The sequence below is a fragment of the Prionailurus viverrinus genome, chromosome E2 (assembly GCF_022837055.1).
Source record: "Prionailurus viverrinus isolate Anna chromosome E2, UM_Priviv_1.0, whole genome shotgun sequence".
NCBI classification, from domain to species: domain Eukaryota; kingdom Metazoa; phylum Chordata; class Mammalia; order Carnivora; family Felidae; genus Prionailurus; species Prionailurus viverrinus.
The window spans coordinates 18,538,835-18,562,522 of record NC_062575.1 but is presented as its reverse complement, the minus strand read 5'-3'; the positions used below and the strand labels follow the sequence as shown (position 1 = coordinate 18,562,522).

General features: G+C 40.6%; 1 protein-coding gene and 1 pseudogene across 3 annotated transcripts in view; one reads left to right on the top strand and one right to left on the bottom strand.

Moving 5' to 3' along the window:
• Positions 1–23,688, top strand: part of TANGO6 (transport and golgi organization 6 homolog) — a 190,640-nt gene that overhangs the window by 8,428 nt on the left and 158,524 nt on the right. For all 3 annotated transcript variants that reach the window (XM_047834685.1, XM_047834686.1, XM_047834684.1), the window contains exons 2-6: positions 7,337–7,977; positions 9,927–10,043; positions 12,699–12,840; positions 18,711–18,847; positions 21,654–21,816. In XM_047834685.1, coding sequence (XP_047690641.1) covers positions 7,337–7,977; positions 9,927–10,043; positions 12,699–12,840; positions 18,711–18,847; positions 21,654–21,816 — 1,200 coding nt within the window. The remainder of the gene's footprint in view (positions 1–7,336; positions 7,978–9,926; positions 10,044–12,698; positions 12,841–18,710; positions 18,848–21,653; positions 21,817–23,688) is intronic.
• LOC125153140 (ragulator complex protein LAMTOR1-like) lies at positions 22,224–23,591 on the bottom strand (annotated as a pseudogene).

Sequence of the window (23,688 nt, the reverse complement as noted above, 5' to 3'; positions counted from 1 at the left end):
GGGAGAAGCAGAGAGAGAGGGAGACACAGAACCTGAAGCAGTCTCCAGATTCCGAGCTGTCAGCACGAAGCCTGACATGGGGATCAAACCCACAAACCATGAGATCATGACCTGAGCTGAAGTCAGATGCTTAACTGACTGAGCCACCCAGACACCCCTGTTTTATAACTTTAAAATAACTTTTTTAGGGACACCTGGGGCTTAGTTGGTTAAGCGTCTGACTTCAGCTCAGGTCATGATCTCATGGTTCATGGGTTCGAGCCTTGCTTTGGGCTCTGTGCTGACAGCTTGGAGCCTGGAGCCTGCTTCAGGTTCTGTGTCTCCCTTTCTCCCTCTGCCCACCCCCCACTCATGCTCTCTCTTTCTCTCAAGAATAAATAAACATTAAAAAAAAATTTTAAATAACTTTTTTAAATACGCAAACTATACATATTCTCTCGAAAAACATTTTAAGTATGATTAAGCAAAAAAGAAAAATCACCCATAACCCTTCCTCCCAGAGATGATCACTTAATACTTTGACATACAACCTTTTTTCTTTTTAAAGGTTTATTCATTTATTTTGAGAGAGAGAGACAGAGCATGAATGGGGTAGGGGTAGAGAGAGAGAGAGGGAGACACAGAATTTGAAGCAGGCTCCAGGCTGTCAGTACAGAGCCTGATGCGGGGCTTGAACCCACAAACCGGGAGATCATGACCGGAGCCGAAGTCGGACGCTTATCCGACTGAGCCACCCGGGCATCACTTGACATACAACCTTTAAGACACTTTTCTATGTGTGTGTGTGTATATGTATATGTATATGTATATGTATATGTATATGTATATGTATATGTATATGTATATATACATGTGTATATTTTATTTTATCTTATTTATTTCATAATGTTTATTTATTTATTTTTGAGAGAGAGAGAGAGCATGCGCGAGTCAGGGAGGGGCACAGAGCCCAGAGCAGGGCTTGATCTCACTGTGAGATCATGGCTTGAGCCAAAACCAAGAGTCAGACCTTTAACCGACTGAGCCACCCAGGCGCCCCTACATGTGCATATTTTAATAACAGGTTCATAGTGTTCCTGTTATTGATCAATTTTCAAAATGATAGTGTCTTAATTTCCAAAGAAACATATGTATATTTCAAAAATTTTTAAATGTTTTTATTTATTTTTGAGAGAGAGAGAGAGAGAGAAAGCATGAGTGGGGAGGGGCAGAGAGGGAGACCCAGACTCTGAAGCAGGCTCCAGCATTTGAGCTGTCAGCACAGAGCCTGACATTGGTCTCGAACCCATGGACTGGGGGATCATGACCTGAGCCAAAGTCATCCGCTTAACCAACTGAGTCACCGAGGTGCCCCTGTACCTACGTGTATTTTAATAACAGATTCATAGCGTTCCTGTTAGTGATCAATTTTCAGAATGATAGTGTCTTAATTTCCAAAGGTAACCAGTGAAGTGATTTCTTTGTTTTATTATGAACTGATAGATTTTTTATACATGCAATATGTATTCATTATTCTTTCTCTTTTTTAAAAATTTAAGTAATCTCTACACCTCAAGTGGGGCTCAAACCCACAGCTCAGAGATGAAGCGTCGCATGTTTTCTGACTGAGCCAGCAGGTGCTCCTGTACTCATTATTCTTGATACTCAAATTGTGGTTTTGGAAACCACTCCAAATTGGCTCTTGGGCTCTTTGCAATGACCCGTAGTCTTTGATGGTCTCCTTCCTTACAGGCTTGACAAGATGTCTCAGACTCATACATTTCTTGCCCTGTTCTTGAAAATAGCTCTCTTTAAGGAGAAATGGTAGAGACCACAATATGGGTAATAGGCATATTCATTACCCCTGATGTCATTGCTTCCAGACTTTTTCAATTATTAGAGCTAGGAACTTTGTGGGTTTTCAGAAACCAAAACATAAATCTGTGGTTCTTACTGATATTCTTTTTTTTTCTTTAATGCTTATTTATTTTTGAGAGACAGAGAGAGAGAGACAGAGTGCGAGCAGGGGAGGGTCAGAGAGAGAGGGAGACATAGAATCCATGGCAGGCTCCAGGCTCTATATGGTCAGCTCAGAGCCTGACGTGGGGTTCGAACTCATGGACCAGGAGATCATGACCTGAGCTAAAGTTGGGTGCTTAGCTGACTGAGCCACCTAGGTGCCCCAGTTCTTACTGATATTCTAATTACAATGAAATATGATGGAGTTTAAATTTTTTTAACATTTTGTTATGCAAATTTTCTTTCTTTCTTTCTTTCTTTCTTTCTTTCTTTCTTTCTTTCTTTCTTTCTTTTTAGAGAAAGAGAGACTGAGCAGGAGAGAAGGACAGAGGGAGAGAGAGAGAGAGAGAGAGAGAGAGAGAGAGAATCTAAGGCAGGCTCCATGCTCAGCACAGAGTCGGACATGAGGCTTGTTATCACAACCGTGAGATCATGACCTCAGCTGAAATCAAGGGTCGGACACTTAGCCAACTGAGCCACCCAGGTGCCCCGAAAATTTTCAAGCTTATAGAAAAGCAGAAGGAATTTTACAGTGAAAACCCATATACCATGACCTAGATTCTTTCTTGATCACATATTTGTCCACCTAGCCATTCTTCTATATTTTATATTTTAATATTTGTATTTCTTTTATCTGAAAATATTGATTCCAGTGAAATTAATGTAATTATTTATTTCCCATATATACTTACATATATAAATATATGCTCACCCATTCACACACACACATGCATATAATATTTTAAGATAACAAATCCTGCATTACCACCATGAACAAACCTACTGATCCTAGACTATTTTTATTTGTTGTCCTCAGGATGTATGAAGTTCTTTTTTTAAGATTTTATTTTTGAATACAGTGCATGCAACGTGGGGCCCAAACTCATAACCCCGAGACCAAGAGTCACATGCTCCACTGACTGAGCCAGCCAGGTGCTCCTAAAGTTCTATATTTCAAGTCACTTGAAATAATTCTCTCCATTTATGCCTCTAACTTAGTATAGAGCAGGAGTTTGCATACTTTCTCTGTAAAGGAGCAGACAGTAAATATTTTGGGCTTTGTCTCTGTTACAACTACTCAACTCTGCTGCTGTAGCTTGAAAGCAAGATAACATGTAAGTAAACGGACATGACTGTGCTCGAATAAAACTTTATTTATGAAAATAGGTGGTGGGCCACATTTGACCTGCAGGTAGTAGTTTGACAACTTTGGACATAAAGTACAGAATTATTAGGTTTGTTTGTGTTTTATTTTTAGGAATTATTTTGAAAAAATTTTCATTTAATTGTTTTTTTAACTTGAAAAACATAGACAGGGTCCCCAAATGAAAACTCTAGAACTAGATCAATTTATCCCTAGCTCCTCCCCACTGTTTTCTTCTCTTTGTAGACAACTCATTTTACTTTTTACCTTGTTCTTTCACTGCCTTTTTGAAAATAAAAACAAATAATGTATTTTATATTCCCTCCCTTTCTTACACAAAAGGTAGCATATGATAGACATTCTTTTATACCTTACTTTTAAATTTACTATGTCTTGGAGGTCACTACATAGTGGTTCATGGAAGTCTTCCTCTTTTACAAGCATGCCATTATATGGATATACCACTGTTTACTTCATCAGTTCTCTATTAATGGACATTTGGGTTGTCTCAGGTTAATACAAGAAGCACTACAATGAATAAACTTGTGTATATGTCATTTTGCATTTTTGCCTATGTATTTATCTGTAGTATAGATTCCTAAAAAGCAGGATTGCTGGGCCAAACGTTAAATATGTACGTAATTTTGCTAGATGTTGCCAAATTGCTCTCTTCAGGAATGTACCATTTTAGTTTCTAAGAGCAATTTATGAGAGTGTGTGATTTCCCAAAACCTTGCCACATAATGTGTTATAAAACTTTTGGATTTTAGCCAGTTGATAAATGGGAAGTGCTATTTCAGTACAGTTTTAATTTACTTTTCTGTTATGAGCAAGGTTGATCATATTTTCATATTTTAGAAGTCATTTGCATTTCTTTTTCTATAAACTATTCATATCTTTTGCTCATACAGTGTTTCATGCTCTGTTCACTTCAGAATATATTTAATGAGTATGTCATTAAATAATGTTCCGTGTAACTTTTTTTTTTTAATGTAATCTCCACACCCAATGTGGGGCTCAGACTCACAACCCCAAGATCAAGAGTCAGATGCTCTACTGACTGAGCCAGGCAGGCGTCCCTCAACATTACTTAATGGCTGCAAATATTCCATTATTCATTCATTCAACAACTACTTATTATGAACAGCTACTACATATCAGACAGGCCTTGTTCTGGCAAGGAGAATATAGCAGTGAACAAAACGAGCAACATCTCTGTCCTCAAGCAGCTTTTTTTCTAGTTTATAGAGAGACAATAAACAATAAAATAAATATTATACATACATATAGTATGTTAGATATAGGTAGACTGCAGTTTATTCATCCAATCTGTTATTGGATATGTATTTTTCATTTTACGCATTATAAGTAATGCACTGTTGAGCACTCTTTTAGTTATTCCATTTTAATCCTTTCTAATTTGCTTCTTTAAAAAAATTTTTTTTTAACGGTTTATTTATTTATTTATTTTTAAGAGAGAGAGCCCAAGTGGGATATGGGCAGAGAGAGAGGGAGAGAGAGAATACCAAGCAGGCTCTGTGCTGTCAGTACAAATCCCAACAGGGAGCTTGAACTCACAAACTGTGAGATCATGACCTGAGCGGAAATCAAGAGTTGGCCACTTAACTGCCTGGGCCACCCAGGTGCCCCATTTCTAATTTGCCTCTTAGAAGGTATATTAACTTTCATTCTGAAGTCTTACTGCTGTTTTCATTTACATTTTCAACATTTTATTATGGTTTTATAACTGTAACCTTCATTTTTGCATTGTGGTAAAAAAAATTTTTTTTAATGTTTTATTTACTTTTGAGAGAGAGAGAGTGCAAGTTGGGGGTAGTGCAGAGAGAGAGGGAGACAGAAGATCCAAACCAGGCTCTGTGCTGACAGTAGTGAGCCCGATGTGGGGCTTGAACCCGTGAACCATGAGATCATGACCTGAGCTGAAATCGGATGCTCAACCAACTGAGCCCCCCAGGTGCCCCTAAAATTTTGTTTAATGTTTACTTATTTATTTTGAGAGAGAGAGTGCGTGTGCGAGCAGGGAGGGGCAGAAAGGGAGAGACTGAGCCCTGCATTGTGTTGTTGTTGTTGTTGTTGTTTTTAAGTATTTATTTATTTTTGAGAGAAAGAGAGGGAGAGAGGGGCAGAGAGAGAATCCCAAGCAGGCTCCACACTATCAGCCTGGAGCCTGATTCGGGGCTTGAACTCATAAGCCATGAGATCATAACCTGAGCCAAAATCAAGAGTTGGACGTTTAGCCGATTGAGCCACCCAGGTGCCTCTGCATTGTGTTTTTAATAGTTGTCCCAGGAAAATTGCAATATATGTTCTTATTTTTTCACAATCTGCTTAGAATTAATATTGTACTGCTTCACATAACACTTAAGGACCTTGCAACTATCAGGGTCATTTTATAGCTCCCCCTCCCCCACTTGGGATTTACACTATAGTGTTCATGTTTATTATATCTACATAAGTTATAAATCCATAATAAAACTTTATAAATTTTGCTTTAGAGTGGCACCTGGCTGGCTCAGTCAGTAGAATGTGCAACTCTTGATCTCAGGGTTGTAAGTTTAAGCCCCACATTGGGTGTAGAGGTTACTTAAAAAAAAAAAAAAATCTTAAAATAAATTTTGCTTTAGACACACACACACACACACACACACACACACACACACACACACACACATATATATCTAAGGAAATTGAGGAAAAAATTAGTCTTTTATATTTATCCACATATTTACCATTTCTGATGCTCTTCATTCCTTTCTGAAGTTCCCAGTTTCCATCTAGTATTATTTTCCTTCAGCTTGAAGAATTCCCTTTATCATTTGTCTGCTGGAAGTCAGTTCTCTTGATTTTCATTGATCTAAATATATTTACTTTCATTTTTGAAGATTATTTTTACTAGATATAGAATTCCGAGTTGACATTTTTTTTCTTCTGTCATACTTTAAAGATGTTTTTCTACCATCTTTTTAGCAGTCACTGTTTGTGGTAAGTTCACGGTCATTCACAGCATCATCCCTTATATATAATGCGTCATATTTTTCTGGCTGCTTCCAAGACTTTCTCTTTCTCTCTAGTTTTAACAATTGACTATACTATGCATATACATGATTTTCTTTTTACTTATCCTGGCTCTTAGAGGGTACACATGGGCTGGGGATACAAATTTGGGAGTGGTTAGCTTATAGATGGTTTTTAAAGACATGGGCCTGGGGAAGATCCTTGAAGAGCGCACAGAATTCAGGATAAGCCCCAGGGAATGTAAAGACCTGGTAGAGGAGGAGCTGGCAGAGGAGGCACTGGAAGGATGGCCACTGAGGTGTCCCAGAAGCTGAGAGAGGAGAGTGTTTCCGTGCACCTGGGTGGCTCAGTCAGTAAAGTGTCAGACTTCAGCTCAGGTCATGATCACACAGTTCCTGAGTTCGAGCCCCACTTTGGGCTCTCTGCTGTCAGCACAGAACCTGCTTCGGATCCTCTGTCCTCCTCTCTTTTTGCCCCTCCCCCACGTTCTCTCTCTCTCTCTCTCAAAAATAGATAAACATTTTTAAAAAAGAGAAGAGCATTTCAGGGAGGGAGTTGTTAACTATGTCAGCTACTGATGTGAGCATGTGAGCACTCCTTCATCAGTAGAGGGCAGAAAAGACCATCTTAAGAAGGGTCGGGGAGCATTGAGAATAGATATTTTGGGTGTAGAGGTGATTGAATGAATCCCTCTGCACCTTGGGCCTATATTTTGTGGTCTACCTCACTAGAGTGTAAGTATCATTAAGGGAAGGGACTTTGTTTTATTCAGTGGTTTATCTCTGGCACTTAGAACAGTTTGAATGACTCTACTGTGGTAACTATTCAGCCTTTTATTTTTCTGTTCTGCCTACAACTTAAGCCCACTAAGACGATAGACATGGCCTCTGCCCTCAGAACACACGGGGAATAGAAACCAACTAGATGAACCATGTTAGGTACCCTGTTCTAACTACATCCCAAAGTGCTGTGGGTAGGCAGAAAATGTAGTCTTGAATTCTGCCTAGGCTTGGGCAGCACAACTTGGGGAGGCTTTCCAGGGACAATGATATCTGAGCCAGGCCCCAGGGGATGATCTGGGAGAGGGCAAGGCATTCCACATAGAGTACAGTTTGTTTCCCAGGTAGATAATCTTTTTTTTTTTTTTTTCTTCAAAAGCATCGGATTCAGGTTCACTACAGATCACAAAACATGATGTCCTGTTGGCTACTTTAAGCTCCAACCTGTCTGCTTTGGAGGACAAATTGCTGAAGGATCCTCACTGGAAGAAACTGAAACTCCTAAGGGATGAAATTGCTAATAAGGCAGAATGGCCACAAAACTCTGTGGATGTCACCTGGAGTTTTACCTCTCAAACTTTGTTGTTGCTGTTGTGCTTGAAGGAAACCATGATCCACCTTGCAGCTGACTTCAGTCCGGGTAAACCCAGCCTGAGGACTCCGGAAGCCGCTCCTGCCCTGAGCCCAGATACACTTAGCATCTCACAGCAGAAGACTGTCCAGTCCGTGTTGCAGTTTGTAGTCACCTTTGGTGTCTGCCCGTATCTCGTGCCTGGTGTGGGAGTCCCTTTGAGATGCAGGACCGCGTTTGGTGCCGTTGTTCAGGATGTGGTGTGTCTGAGCGCTCCTCCCGATGCGACCCGGAGACTCTACACCAGCTGCAGGATTCTTCTGAACATTGCGCATCACACTTCCCTGGGGAGCTTGATTTTCTGCCGCCATTTTGGGGATATTGCAGCAGGTCTGTGTCAGCTGGGATTCTGCCCCACCAAGAGAAAACCGCTAAAACCTGAGGAAGAGGTAAGCACAGATTGAGTGCGTGTCTTCGTGTCTGTGTGAATATTTGTGTGTGTGGTTATAAAAGACAACTCTTAGTTCTTTGGAAAAGGGCTGTTGGGAAGGTCTAGAATTCCTCTTGAATGCCGAAGCATATCTGTGGATAAATGAATCTTTTACGGGGCTGGGGCTTCATTTATTAGATGCCAGTCCTTAGCATGCCTAGACAGTCCATATAGCCTCTTTCTTCTTGTCATTTTGCAACAACTACTGCAGGCTATTTCTTTGAGCTTCTGTTTCCTTTTAATTAAAAATTTTGTCAATGTTTATTTATTTTTGAGAGCGGGGGGAGGGGCAGAGAGAGAAGGAGACACAGAATTTGAAACAGGCTCCAGGCTCTGGCTGTCAGCACAGAGCCCAGGGCGAGGCTCAAACCCACGGACTGTGAGATCATGACCTGAACCGAATTCAGATGCTTAACCGACTGAGCCACCCGGGCACCCCTCTTCTGTTTCCTTTTTAATAAAATGTGTATAATAATACCTGCCTTGGAAGGTGGTTGTGAGGATTAAGGATAATGTGTATAAAGTACCAAACCCAATCCCCAGTAGTGCTCATCAAAAAGTAATTACTACTAATATCGGTATTAAACTATTCATCTCTCCTTCATTAAGTTCTTGGGAAGATTAAATGAAATGAAATATGTAAAGCACAGGGTATGCTGTATAATTCAAACGCTGTTTGTTGTTATTATTAGCTGTTAGGGGGACGTGGCTGTTTTTTGCTGACATAGTAAGGATTTGAGTACCTGGACTGTAAAGGTGCCGTGGAGGTTACAGAAGGATAAGACATTAACGGAGGAGACAGGACTCCTAAGTGCGACATAGCAGGGATCACTACTCTCCCATGAGAGGACCATCAACATAGGAGCCTTGCCAGAAGAAGCTGTTGAGATACAAATGTATTAAAAGTCAGCGTGGCTCACATGTGCGGTAATTTGTTAGCGTTGCCGCCAGATTCACAATGCCTGTCCACCTCATCTCTCTCTGTGTCACCCTTCAAACTTATTTCTTTTCTTTTTAAAAAATTTTTTTATCATATATTTATTTTTGAGAGACAGAAGCAGAGCAGGAGCAGGGGAGGGGCAGAGAGAGAGGGAGACACAGAATCCGAAGCAGGCTCCAGGCTCTGAGCTGTCAGCACAGAGCCCGACGCAGGGCTCGAACTCATAGACTGTGAGATCATGACCTGAGCCGAAGTCGGACCCTCAACCGACTGAGCCACCCAGGCTCCCCCTTTTTTTTTTTTTTATTTTAGAGGGAGAGAGAGAGAGCAAGCACGCAAGCCAGGAAGAGGGACAGAGGGAGAGAGAGAGAATCTTAAGCGAGCTCCCATACTCAGTGCGGAGCCTGACGTGGGGTTCAAGCTCACGACCCTGAGATCGTGATCTGAGCTGAAATTAAGAGTCAGACTCTCAACCGACTGAGCCACCCAGGTGCCCCAGGGATATGGCTTAGTGTTGGAGACAGTTGGGCTTTCTAACAGTGCATTCCAAAGTTAGACACACTTTCTCCTCACCCAGTGGTAAGGACTGCTGGAGGATGGCAGCACCTTCTGCCCTATGGCAAGGCTATGCCTCTGTAAAGTGTCCAGCAAGGAGGAGCGGGGCAGAATGTGTACTTACTCCCAAGACACAGAAGAGGAACAAGCTAAGTGGTACATGCCAACACTCACCAATAAGTAAGTTTTTCCAAACTCACCAATAAGTTAGGTGCCCAAGATCTCCTGCCCAGAGGTGAGTGAGGGGATGGAGAGAGGGCCAGGAGAGTTTCAGTATTGTAACTTCCTCCATGTGGAAGGGAGTCAAGAGGGGAAAGAAGCCTACCCTCCTCTCCTCTCCTCGGTGTTTTTGTACAGTATTGTAAAGCATTACCTTCTATTGCCTGCTAAAGCTCAGTTCGTGTTTCCTTTAGGTTTTAACGGAAGAGGAAAGAACCTTTTCTAGGGAGGCCTTGAGAGACATCTTGGATCAAGTGTATCAACCCTTAGCAGTCCGAGAATTACTTATCCTCCAGGGAGGACCACCCCAGGTATTCAGACTTGGGGACTTTTGTGGGTGAATCGTTAATGATAATGTGCAGAATGTTGTCTTCTCTTGGGCAATGCACTAATCTAGTTGAGTCTTATTTCATTTTCTAGAGCATTAAGTGATTTTTGTAAAACTAAGTTACCCTAACCCTTAGGGTAATTTTTTTTTGAGAGAGTGAGTGTGCGTGTGCATGAGTGGTACACATGAGCACATGAGTGGTGGAGGGTGGAGTAGAGAAAGAGGGAGGGAGAGAGAGAGAATCTTAAGCAGGCTCCACGCCCAGCACAGAGCCCATCGTGGGACCCTGAGAACATGACGTGAGCTGACATCAAGAGCCAGAAGCTTAACTGACTGTGCCCCAATTTTTTTTTAAGATTCCACTTTCATGTAATCTTTATACCCAACATAGGGCTTGAACCTACAACCCCAAGATCAAGAGTCACATGCTGTAACTGAGCCAGCCAGGTACTCTGCCCCTTGGGATAATTTGTAAGCATTTTTCTGTTAATGGAATGATGGTCACTCTTCCCCGGAATGTGGTCATTTTATTTATTTATTTATTTATTTATTTATTTATTTATTTATTAAAAAATTGTTTTTGACTGGAATATGGCAATTTTATTTAACATATATTTTATTCATTCTGAAACTGGAACTCTTTTTTTTTTTTTTCCCCAAAAAATTTTTTTTTGTTTTTTTAAGTAGGCTTCATGCCCAGTGCAGAGCATGCCCAGTGCAGACCCTAATGTGGGGTTCGAACCCATGACCCCAAAACCAAGACCTGAGCCAAGATCAAGAGTTGGATGTTTAACTGACTGAGCCACCCAGGAACCCTAGAACTCTTTTTTTTTGGGGGGGGGGGGCTGTTTGACAGTACGTTCTTCTGGTAGAAGTATTTTGACATCTTATTCTTTGTTTATTTTTTATTTATTTTTTATTTTTTTTACAGTTTCTTTTGAGAGAGAGATAGAGAGAGTAGGAGCAGAGGAGGGGCAGAGAGAGAAGGAGAGAGAAGATCCCAGGCAGGCTCCTTACCGTCAGTATGAAGCCCGATGTGGGGCTCAAACTCACGAGTTGCGAGATCATGACCTGAGCCGAAGCCAAGAGTCAGATGCTTAACCAACTGAACCACCCAGGCACCCCTGACATCTTATTCTTTGAATGGAATATCTGTAGTCAAGAAATTAAAATTAGGGCTATTATTGGGACTAATTTTACCTCCTTTGTTTGAAAAACATAATAGTATATATCCTGCTAGGCATAAGATAGTTCCTTTTTTTCCTTAAAAATAATTATTTTCTGAAATGTTTTAATCTGATAATGTAGATGGAGTAACAATTTAGCAATACGTTTAGTTTTGGATGTAGGTGAGTAAAGAGTGAGGAGCCAAGGGAATTAGTGGTAGGTCAGGAACTAGCTGAAGCTGGGTACAAAGATACCTCTTTGATGAAGTCATTTTCATCTCATCCCTAGAATGTTACTGCTGCCTCCTGTTGGGCCCCTCTGGCCTCACGCTCTGCTTCTCTGCATGACTCCACAGTTTGCCAGATAAAACCAAATGCATTATAAGAGCGTGGCAAAAAGCCAAGGCTCTGGTGGTCAGCCTACTGGGATTCAACCCCAGCATGCAGTTGTGTGAATTAGTGAATGTTTCCATCCCTTGGTTTCCTTACCGATTGGATAGTAACTCCTTGCAAGTCTCTTTTGAGATTATGTAGCAGGTATTTAACATAGCACCTGGCAAATCATAACCCTCTCAATAAGTGGTAATTATTAGTCCTCCTTAAATAAAAGAGGACAGGCTAGTTAGGGTTAAATGTGTCTGTCACTAATTTTTATGTTCACATAGTTCAATGCCATGGTTGACAGCAACATAGTTGACATTCTAGACCCAAAACAAGACCCCCAAGTCCATTGTGTTCATGGTGGCTCCGCAGAGCTCTCCAAAAGGAGTGCTTGAAGAAATTCAACTCTTTTTTGAAACTGCCGTGCCACAGAGTCAGAGTAGCTGAGACCGTGGAGGCAAGGACTAGCATGTCCTCATACTGTCATGAACTGTACTCTTGGTGGTGAGTAATGTTCATAGGACTCTTATATGGAGGCCAAATTTGATTGGAAGGACTGCATTCAGAGACTGGTTATGTTAATTCTAAAAGAAATAAGTGTGTATGTTTATATTATATACATATTTTAAAGTTTATTTATTTTGAGGTGGGGGAAGGGTAGAGAGACAGGAGAGGGAGAATCCCAAGCAGGCTCCTTGCTGTTAGTGCAGAGCCTGATGTGAGCCTCGATCTCATAAACTGTGAGATCATGACCTGAGCCGAAATTAAGAGTCAGATGCTTAACCAACTGAGCCACCCAGGTAGCCCTCTAAAGTCTGTATTTTATTCATTTGTGTGTTTGTGTATTTCTGAGTTTGCAATTTCACTTGTTATTTCATGGGAAGTTTCATGGCATTTCTACTTTCCTAGAAGGTGATGCTGAAGAAGATTTTGTAGAAGAGAGTCTTTTTGGAAAAAAATGTTGCTTTTCAGAAGTCTCTTTATCACATTGTTTATTGTCAGTATGACTCAGTATGTATTTATATATTTGAATAATTTCTACATGTCCTGTCTATTTCACTGACATTCAATTCATACTTTCCCATTTTCAGTCCTGCACAGATGAAAAGACACAAGTTAGGTGTCGGGCCCCAGCTTGGCTTCGGCGTCTATGTGGGCAGCTGCTCTCCGAAAGGTTGATGAAACCCAGTGGTGTTCAGGCAGTAGTCCGGGGCATTCTGGAAGGAGCAGGTGGTAAGAAATAAAATGCTTCTGTTACTTTGGTATCCAGTTTCCTTTGAGTCAGGGTGAGTTATTGGTCTTTAGCATTGGACTATAAAACCTGATTCAGACTGAGATGCCTTTGTAGAGACTAAAGAGGTTCGATTTGGAGATTAAACCTTAATGAGCTTCTTTATCACAGAAACTCATTTTCTTGCCATTTTTCTAAAACAGACTATTTCTCTAAAATAGACTGTTCACATTCTTCAATAATATTGTTGGCTGTTTCAAATAACTTATAATATCAGGGGAAAATATTGTGCAGAACGTTAAAGTAAAACCCAAAAGCAAATGTGAAATTCTCCATGGGAAAGGGCTTTGTGCCAGGGTGCTATGAGTACTTCACCTCAGTACTTAAAATCCAAGACAGTTCTCTGTAGCTGGAAAGACCTTACGGAAGTTTACTGTGGGATGAAGTTGTAGATTATTTCCCCATTTATATTCTCTAAGTCCTCATGAATAGAAAAATGTTGATTATCATGCTAAGCATGGTAGTAGTTTTTAATTTATATATTGAAAAAAATTTTTAACAGTTTATTTATTTTGAGAGAGAGAGAGCATGCACGAGCAGAGGAGGGGCAGAGAGAGAGGAGAGAGAGAATCCTAAGCAGGCTCTGTACTGCCAGTGCAGAACCCAACTTGGGGTTCGATCTCACGAATTGTGAGATCAAGACTTGAGCCGAAATCAAGAGTCGGGTGCTTAACTGACTGAGCCACCTAGACACCCTATATTTATTTTATTTTAATTTTTAAATGTTTATTTATTTTTGAGACAGAGACAGAGCATGAACGGGGGAGGGTCAGAGAGAGGGAGACACAGAATCTGAAGCAGGCTCCAGGCTCTGAGCTGTCAGGACAGAGCCCGACGTGGGGCTCGAACTCACAGACCGCGAGATTATGACCTGAGCTGAAGTTGTACACTCAACCGACTGAGCCACCCAGGAGCCCCAGGCACCCTATATTTTTAAATACGTAGTTTAAAGAGTCAAATTGGTCTACAAGGCTAATGGAGAAAAATAGCGTCAGTCCTTGGGAACATTCCTGTCCATTTCCCTGCCTCAGAAGCAAGCATTTTGACTTCTTTTAGTGAGTTTGTTCTGGTCTTTACCGTTAAGGTGTTTGCAGAACCTTTTTAATGTTTGAGTTTTAGGCTTCATCTATCAACTTCTCACCATGTGTGGAAGAGGATTTTGTTCTCTTTCAAAACCCTACCACCACCACCCCCAGGCATACTCCCATCTCCTAAATATTCATGTCTTAATTTTGGTGAGATCAATAGTTGGGGTTTGTATTCTTCTAACTATGTCATTACTATTTACAGCTGAGCTCTGTGGTATGCCATGACTACTTTTCTTTTTAAATTTTTTAAATTTTTTAATTTTAGTTTTTTTGAGAGAGAGTGCACACACATGCACATGGGGAGGGACAGAGGGAGAGGGAGGGAGAGATTCTTAAGCAGGCTCCATGCCTAGCATGGAGCCCTACGAGGGGCTCAATCTCACCACCATGAGATCATGACCTGAGCCAAAATAAAGAGTAGGACACTTAACCAACTGAGCCACCCAGGCACCCCACTACTTTTCTTTTTTACACAACTTTTGTACTTCTTGCAGTTAAATACCATTTTTGTTTGTCTGCTTAGTGTTTCACGTATGTCTCACTAATCTGTTTTCAAATTCCCTTCCAGTTGTGTAAGTCTCTTTTCAAGATGTTCAAATACACCTGATATTCTATTGGTTTGATCTTGGAGACATCTCTCTCTGAGTCTTCTCTAATCTGGACTAGTTATCTTTCACATAGCAGACATGCTAGGATCTCCCTCCACCTTTATCCTGGTGATTCCTTTGCCTTTCTTTTGTGCTTAGTCCCTTATCTCGTGTATCCCATGCACATTTGTTTCCTATCGCTGATGTGACAATTTACCACACACTTAGTGCCTTTTTGATGGAAATGACAGTTAAGATGAACCCTGAAGACTGAGTAGGACTTTATTAAAGAGTAAGATGGGGCACCTGGGTGGCTTGGTCGGTTAAGTGTCCGACTTCGGCTCAGGTCATGATCTCACGGTCCGTGAGTTCGAGCCCCACGTCGGGCTCTGGGCTGACAGCTCAGAGCCTGGAGCCTGTTTCAGATTCTGTGTCTCCCTCTCTCTCTGCTCCTCCCCTGTTCATGCTCTGTTTCTCTATGTCTCAAAAATAAATAAACGTTAAAAAAAAATTAAAAAAAAAAGTGAGAGAAGAGTAACAGGTGGAGAGAATAGCACATATGAAGAAACTGATGTAAGAAAAAGCATAGTGTTTTTGAGGAGGCTTCAGTGTGGGTAGAGCATTGATCTTTATTCTGAGTGCAACGAGAAACCATTGGAAGGTTTTACAAAGGAGAGAGGCATGATCAAATCTACATTTTAGATGTATTGTGAAGAATAGGATGGGTAAGAGCAGAACCAGGGAGATCAGGTAAGAAGCGTCATCTGAGAGATCGCGGTGGCTTGGATCAATGCAGTGGCAGTAGAAATGGAGAGAATGAATGACTGTAAGAGGTATTTATGAAGTAGCATTGCCAGAACTTAATGAAGGACTGGATGTGTGAGGAGGGAAGAAGAGAGACAGAAGAATCAGTCTCGACATTGCATTTCTAGTATGGTAAATGTACGTTGGTCCTGTCAGACAAAGGTGAGGTCAGAGTGGTTGGCAGACATTGATAGATTTGGCCTAGAGTGCCTGTAATGTTGCCTCTCCAGTTCTGCTGGCATTGGCTTCTAGGGGCAATGAAGTGAAAAATTATCAGTTACCTTCGAGAAGTTGCCACATGCAAATAGGTCCTTGCATCCTTTTTTCCAAAGAAAAGTTCGAGTTCACCCAAGGCCATGCAAATTGGAGAGCTGCTCTAAGACACTTAGAACCCTATTTTTGCTATGAGCTTTTTCCCCCTCTGCTTATGCTTGTATATATTTTTTGTTATCTATTTAAATCTTGTTTCTTCTCAAAACCGATTTGAAGCAGTTTATATTTACTCACACATTTGCCATTTCTGATGTTCTTCATTTCTTTGTGTAGATCCGAATTTTAATTCAAATTTCCTTCTGCCTGAAGAACTTTAGGATTTTTTGTAGTGCAGATCTGCTGACAGTGAATTCCTGAAAAAGTCTTTATTTCACCTTCCTTTTTGAAAATGTTTTTGGTGTCATCATTGTCTCTGTTCTTTATATGATATATCTTTTTTCCTCTGGTTGCTTTTAAGCTTTTTCTCCTTGTCACTGGTTTTTAGATATTTGATTACAATATTCCTTGGTGTGGGTGATTTTTATCATGTTTCTTCTGCTTCATGTTTCTTGGGCTTATTAGAGGTGAGAATTTATAGTTTTCGTCATATTTGGAAGTTTCTCATTTTCTTCCAATATATTTTTCTATCCTCTCCTCTCTTTTTCTTTTTAACTTTTTTTAAAAGTAAACTCTAACCCCTAACATGGAGCTTAAACTCATGACCCCAGAGATTAAGAGTCACATGCTGTACTAACTGAGCCAACCAGGTGGCCCTCTTTTTGGAATTTGAGTTATACCTAATATTATACTAGGTATAAATAGTATATATTTTATATACTATTATATATATATAATGTGTCCTACAAGTTACTGATGCTCTATTTTTTCTTTTTTGTTTTTTTTGTTTGTTTGTTTTTGTTTTTCAGTTTTCTTTCTGTGTAATTTTGGTTAATTTCTATTGCTTTGTGTTCAGCTTTACTGATATTTTCTTTTGTAGGGTCTAATCTGCTGTTAATCCCATCCAGAGTTTTTCATTACAGATATTTTCTTTCTTTCTTTCTTTCTTTCTTTCTTTCTTTCTTTCTTTCTTTCTTTCTTTCTTTTTTTAAGTTTATTCATTCTGAGAGAGAGAGAGAGTACAGGTAAGAGCAGAGAGAGAGGAGAGAAAGAATCCCAATCAGGCTCTGCACTGTGCTGTTAGCACAGAGCCCAGCATGGGGCTTGAATCCACGAACCGTGAGATCATGACCTGAGCCAAAATCAAGAGTTGGAGGCTTAACCGAATGAGCCACCCAGGCACCCCGTATTTTCTTTTTCATTAATAGATGTTCAATATTAGTCTTTTTAAATATCTTCCATTTATTTCATCATCATGATCATTCTTTACCTTTTTGAAAATAGGGAATGCATTTATACTAGCTGTTTTAGTGTTTTTGTTTCCTAATGTTGTCATCTCTGTTTTAATGGGTCTGTTTCTATGATAGGTCCTCCGATTATGGTTCATACTTTCTTGCTTCTTTGCAGGCCTGCTAATTTTTTATTATTGAGATGTTATTCACATACCATAAATATACTTTTTTAAAGAGTACATGTCAGTGTTTTTTAGTATATTCACAAAGTTGTACAATCATTATGAAAATATAATTCCAAAACATTTGCACCATCTTCCTCCCCACAAAACCTTATGCTCATTAGTAATCACTCCCCATTCTTTCCTCCTCCAGCCCCTTATAAGCACTGATCTAGTTTCTGTCTCAGTGGATCTGCCTATTTTGGATATTTCATCCAAATGGAATCATGCAATATGTGCTCTTTTTTGTTGGACTTCTTTCAGTTAGCATAACATTTTTGAGGTTTATCCATATTGTAGCATGAACAGTCTTTTATTCCTTTTTATGGCTGAATAATATTCCATTGCATGCATGCATATGCCTGGAAATTCTTGAATGGATATTGGAAATGTATTTTATATTGTTGCTTGCTAGATATTGTTGTATTTCTTTGTTAGGCTTTATGCTGGGATGCAGTTGATTTTCTTAGAATCAGTTTGATCCTTTTGATCCTGGCTTTTAAGCTTTGTTACTGTGGGTCTAGAGTAGCCTTTAATCTGAAGTAATTTGGCCGCACTCCTGAGGCATAACCATTCTGAGATTTTACTTGATGCTCTGCATATTTGGAGGCCTTTCCATGCTCACTAGTGGGAACGATATTATACAGAAAGAAATGAGAACTGAAAAAAACAAACAAACAAACAAAAACCCCAAAATAGAGCATCAGCCCCGTGTGAACTCAAGGGATTTTCCCCCTACTTCTTATTGGTGGTTCTTGCCCCAGCCTTGTTTTGTTTTGTTTTGTTTTTTGCACATATGCATAGGTTATAGTCTGCCGAAGGTTTGAAAGAGGACTCCTGTGCAGATCTTTGGAGCTCTCTCTTTACATACCTCCCTTCTGGTATTTTATTCTGAAAATTCTACCTGCCTTGGCCTTCCTAAACTAGGGACTCTAAACTAGGTTTCTTTAACTCAAGATGCCAGACTTTGTTTCGGCTCTGCCTTCCTGTACTGAGGCCTTAAAATTTTCTCTAGATAGTAGGCTAGGGTATTCATGGGGCTCACCTTGTTTGTTTTTTTCTCTCAGGGGTCAGTGTCCTGGGTCGCCTGTTGTCCAGTGTCTGAAAACCGTTGTTTATATATTTTGTCCAGTTTTCCAATAATTTAAGGTGGTAAGATAAATCTGGTACCTGTTACTGCATAGCTTTGGTTTAAGGCAGTTTTATTGACATGATGCATATAAAGAGACATCATATCATCATCATCAAATAATAATAATAAAAGTAATAAGCCCTGAGAGGAAGCTAGTATTTAAATTATGTGGACAATAACATTACCGTGATCAAGCTGCTACTTTTTCCTCTTAACTTTGCAGAAACCAACATCGAAAGGAAAATGCAGAGGGGTAGATTATCTTATGAAAGAAATAAACAGTTTTCAGTAGAGAAAAAACACTTTTACGCCAGAATTTTAAGGACCACATATGGGGAACTAGTAATGACTTTTTGACATCTCTGGCCATCTCTGACAGCTGGGGCGGCTGGCGGGAGTGATGCAGAGGCAATGGCTGCTGACTGGAAGAAGTGTGACTTGATTGCAAAGATCCTGGCCTCTTGTCCCCAGCAGTCTCTTTCACCAGAGGATTACTATCGAGATATCTGCCCCCAGGTAAACAGTTTTGTTTCTTTTCACTGTTTGAGGATTATCTGCTTATTTATGGAAATGACATTTAATGTTTCTCTAACGTGGAGGTGAAAGCAATGTAATATTTAAGTTTATTGTTCAGTGAGGGGCCTTGCTTTTTTTTTTTTTTAATGTTGATTTATTTATTTTGAGAGAGAAAGAGAATGAGTGGGGGGAGAGGGGCAGAGAGAGAGAATCTTAAGCAGGGCTCCATGCTCAGCACAGAGCCCGACATGGGGCTCAATCATAACCTGGGATCATGACCTGAGCCGAAATCAAGAGTCGGACACTCAAGGGACTGAGCCACCCAGGTGCCCCATCTAATGTGGAGGTGAAAGAAATATAATATTTAAGTTTATTGTTCTGTGAGGGGCCTCGTGAATTAAGTGAATAAACACCTGTGAAAGAGACCCGCCTAATTGTTAGGTTTAAGAACGCCTCACCATTGTTAAATGAGTAGTTCAGCTTGCTCTCAGAGCTGGAATATGAAACTAAAATTTCATTGTGTTCATTATCTTTTCTGTGTGGTTTTAGTTTAAAAAAAAACTGGTATTAAGTAAACACGGTAAATTAACATGGTATACAGTTTAAAAAGCACATAAGAGTAAACAGAAAAACAAATCTTCCTCTCATCTCTGTTTTCTAGTCCCTCAGAGGTAGTCACTCTTACCAATTTCTTGTTTATTTTTCAGTGATATTCTGTGTATTAATGTATATACAATTATGTGTCTATGTACGTATATATATTCTAATTTTTATCCAAATGATAACATGCTACACGTAGTTTTTCATTTTGCTTCTCTTAAAAAAAATTTTTTTTTAGCGTTTTTTATTCATTTTTTTTGCGAGAGAGAGAGAGACAGAGCGCAAGCAGGTAAGGGGCAGAGAGAGAGAGGGAGACACAGAATCTGCAGCAGCCTCCAGGCTCTGAGCTGTCAGCACAGATCCGATGTGGGGCTCGAACCCACAAACTGCGAGATCAAGACTTAAGCTGAAGTTAGATGCTTAATCTACTGAGCCACCCAGGCACCCCTTCGTTTTGCTTCTTAACATTGTACCTTGGAGAGGGGGGCCTAGGTGGCTCAGTCGGTTAGGCATCTGACTTCAGCTCAGGTCATGATCTGTCAGTTCATGGGTTTGAGCCCCACATTGGGGTCTCTGTTGTCAGCACAAAGTCTGCTTCAGATCCTCTGTCTCCCTCTCTCTCTGTCCCTCCCCTGCTCTTGCAAGCGCTAGCACTCTCTCTCTCTCTCTCTCTCAAAAATGAATAAACATTAAACAAAATTAAAAACAAAACACCCCCAATGTACTTAGGAGATAATTTCCTACTGAGTTGCCTCATTCTGTTCATGGGTACATAGTATTTCACCATATTAATGTACCATAATTTATTTAACCAGCTTCCCATTAATGGACGTTGAGTTGTTTCCATTCTTTTGCTACTACCAACCATGCTACAGTTAATATCTATAGATTTTTTACACATGCAAATATTGTCATAGGAAAAATCCCTAGAATTGAAATGATTGGTTCAAGGGGCATGTGCATTTAAATTTTTGACTGATACTGTTTATGTATCTGTTTTCCCACACCTTTGCTTACCCAATGTGTTACAAGAATTTCCTTTTTTTTGCTAATCTTATATATGGAAAATGTGGAAGGAGTTTGCTTAATCAGTATTCCCCACACCTTTTGGAGTGAAGGTCATTCAGTTGTTATACTTATCTTAAGGGTTCTCATGGGTAGGCATGCATGAGAACAAAATATCACAATGCAAAGATCTTATATTGAAAAATACTAAATATAAATCTTCCTACAGAAAAAAGTTAGCATTTGCAATGATGAGTAAGTATTTTCTGAATCTAGTAGTTACAGTTTTGGTTCATAACAAAATGACGAAACAAGTCACAGGTTTCACGCGTGCTGAGTCTCTCTCTGGAACTGTCAAAGGTCACATACAATTTTTGGACAGAAGATACTCCTGTCTGCAAAAAAATGCAAGACTCACTTTTAAGTCAGGAAGAGAAATGCACGTCTTATTGGCTAGGGTGAACCTAGGGTGAACCACTTATAGGCACAGGAGATCTATGTTTATCTTTGAGAATAAAATAGACTCCTTTCTGGGATAGTTCAGGCATGACAGGCTCTTTATATCCTAAATATATTTATATGCCTCGATCCAGAAATTTCATTTGGTCATGCTACTTATAATAGCAAAAAAAATTTTTTTAAGTTTTTTATTTTAATTCCAGTATAGTTAACATACAGTGTTATAGTAGTTTTAGGTGTACTATGACAGCAAAATTTTGAGAGAAAACTCAATGTCTGGATATTAGGGAATAATTTAATAAATTCTTACATACAGCTTAAATATAATATTTTTGAGGAATTTACAATATGAGAAGATTTCAACAATATGTAAAACTGAATATTAAGTGAGGTCTTAATAATTAAAAAGAAAAAAATTATACAGAAATATCCCGGCAAAAATATCCCGGCATAAATGTTTTAGTGATTTAGGATGATTTTTCTTCCTAAAACTTTATTTTTAAAATTTTCTATAATGAACATCTATTTTATAAATTTGATAACATTATTTAGTAGAAGCATGGCCTCTTTGGTTCTCACACCGCTGATACTGGGTTGTTAAATTAAAAAAAAAATTCTGTTGAATCAGTATTATTGCAGTAAGTTGGTTTTTTGGCTTAAAGAAATACCGCTTTCTCTTTATTTAAATGTAATAGTCCTTGCAAAGAGTCTTGTATTTATCTTTATGTGCTTTTTCTCGTAGATTCTAGATTTATTTCACTTTCAAGATAAATTGACAGCGCGACAATTTCAGAGAGTTGCTACCACTACCTTTATAACCATGTCGAGAGAACGCCCACAATTGGCTTCGAAGTATTTGCTTGAACCGGTGCTAGCCCCCCTCCACCGATGTTTAAACACCGCAGGTAAAGGGGGAAGTCTGGTGGCTGTGTTCCTCTCAGGGATCTTCCTCAGCGTTTCAGATTTCAGTGACTGAAGTCTGTCATACTTCGTTGTCTCCAGTTTTGCTTTCTTTTCTCCCCAACTTTTTATTTTGAAAGATCCACCTCATGTGAATTCCAAGAAAAGTACCTTGAAGCACTCCTGTACGCTTTACGTGGATTGCCCAGCTGCTCATATTCTGGCCACATTCGCTTTTATCTTTCTCTCTTTTTATAACATGTACATCAGCGCTTGTTAGTTGCAGACGTCATTTGATATACAGACTTGATTCAAATTTCTCTAATTGTCTCAAGAATTTCCTTTGTAGTTATTTTTTCGTTCAAGTCTAGATTCTAGTGAAGACTCCTACATTGCATTTACTTATATCTTTTTAGTTTCCATTAATGTAGAATAGTTCCCTAGCCTTTTGTTTGTTTTTCACCATGATGTTTTTTTCCCCAGATGAATACACTTCCTTTATCAAGAGTGACAAACTGAAACAAAACCGTAAAACCCCAAACATGTAAAAACCCAAGGTGTTAGAAGGACAAACTCACTTCATTCAAATTCAAGCTCATCTGGACCCTGGTCACAAACCTCAGTGAGGTGCATGTGAACACCAAGTTAGGGAGAGGACAGGAGTGAGGCCAAGAGAAAGGGTGTGAAGGGGCCCCCATAGGTTCCCTAGGGATCACCCTCAAAGTGGTACCTCCACCTTCCCAGAGATAGTGAAGACCTACCGGGCCCTAACCTTTTGACCACCCCAACCCCTGGCCAGGGTGTTTAAGGCCAGTCCCAAATGATTCTACCCTCCCTTGCTCCATCCTCACTTGCTCAGGCTTTCAACCTCACTCTTCTCCTCCTGTATACTTTTCTCTGTGAATAGTAGTAAGTTAGGGTATTGTTTGAGTCACAGTGAGGCTGGGGGCCAAGGGAGACAGGGTGGAGACGAGGTGAAGAGAGGAGAAAAAGGTCTGTCCAAGGATCCCTCTCTTCATGGGATCCCAAAGTGTACATCCAGCTCCTCTTTTTAAAAAAAAATGTTTCTTTAATGTTTATTTATTTTGAGAGAGAGAGAGAGAGCGTGAGCAGGGGAGGGGCAGAGAGAGGGAGAGAGAGAATCCCAAGCAGGCTCCGACTCGGGGCTCAAACTCACAAACCATGAGATCATGACCTGAACTGAAATAAAGAGTCGGATGCTCAACTGACTGAGCCCCCCAGGCGCCCCCCAGCTCCTCTTTTGCAACCACTCAGATCTGAGAAAGTGCACTGTAGGCACCAGCAGCTGTAAGTCGGAGAAGGGATGGGCTCGCCGGCCGGCACTTGGTGGGGCTGGCTGGCGTGAGAGGACAGCGGCAGCTGCATTTTCCCGCGGGTCAGGCTGCTGCTCAGCACAGCCAGGTGGGCGCTGAACTGCCTGCCAGCTCCATGTGCTGGTGCTGCTGTTCGCCCTGGGAGGCCCCGGGAGCCCTCAGCAGGCTCGGTGACGTTGCCGGCTGTGTTAGCTGGGACGGACGGGACGAGAGCGGGGCCCGCTCGTCAGTGTGAGGCAGTGTGAGGAAGGCAGGCTGTGGGAACTGGGTTCTGCTCCGTCGGGGGCTTGGGCAGGGGGGCTGCTAGGGTCCAGCAGCAGCCTCCGCCCCTCTCCGTCCTGGTCCCAGTCCTTGTTCTCGCTGCTGTAGCGGCACCCCAGGGCTGGGGTCAGGCTGGGCGCTCAGACCACGCCGAGGAGGGAAGGCATCCATCCTTACCATGGCATTTTTGAAGAGCCTCGGTTACAAAACGTTCTGCAATTTGTATTTGTCTAATTGTTTCCTCATGATTAGATCCAGGGTAAACATTTCAGCAGCAATATT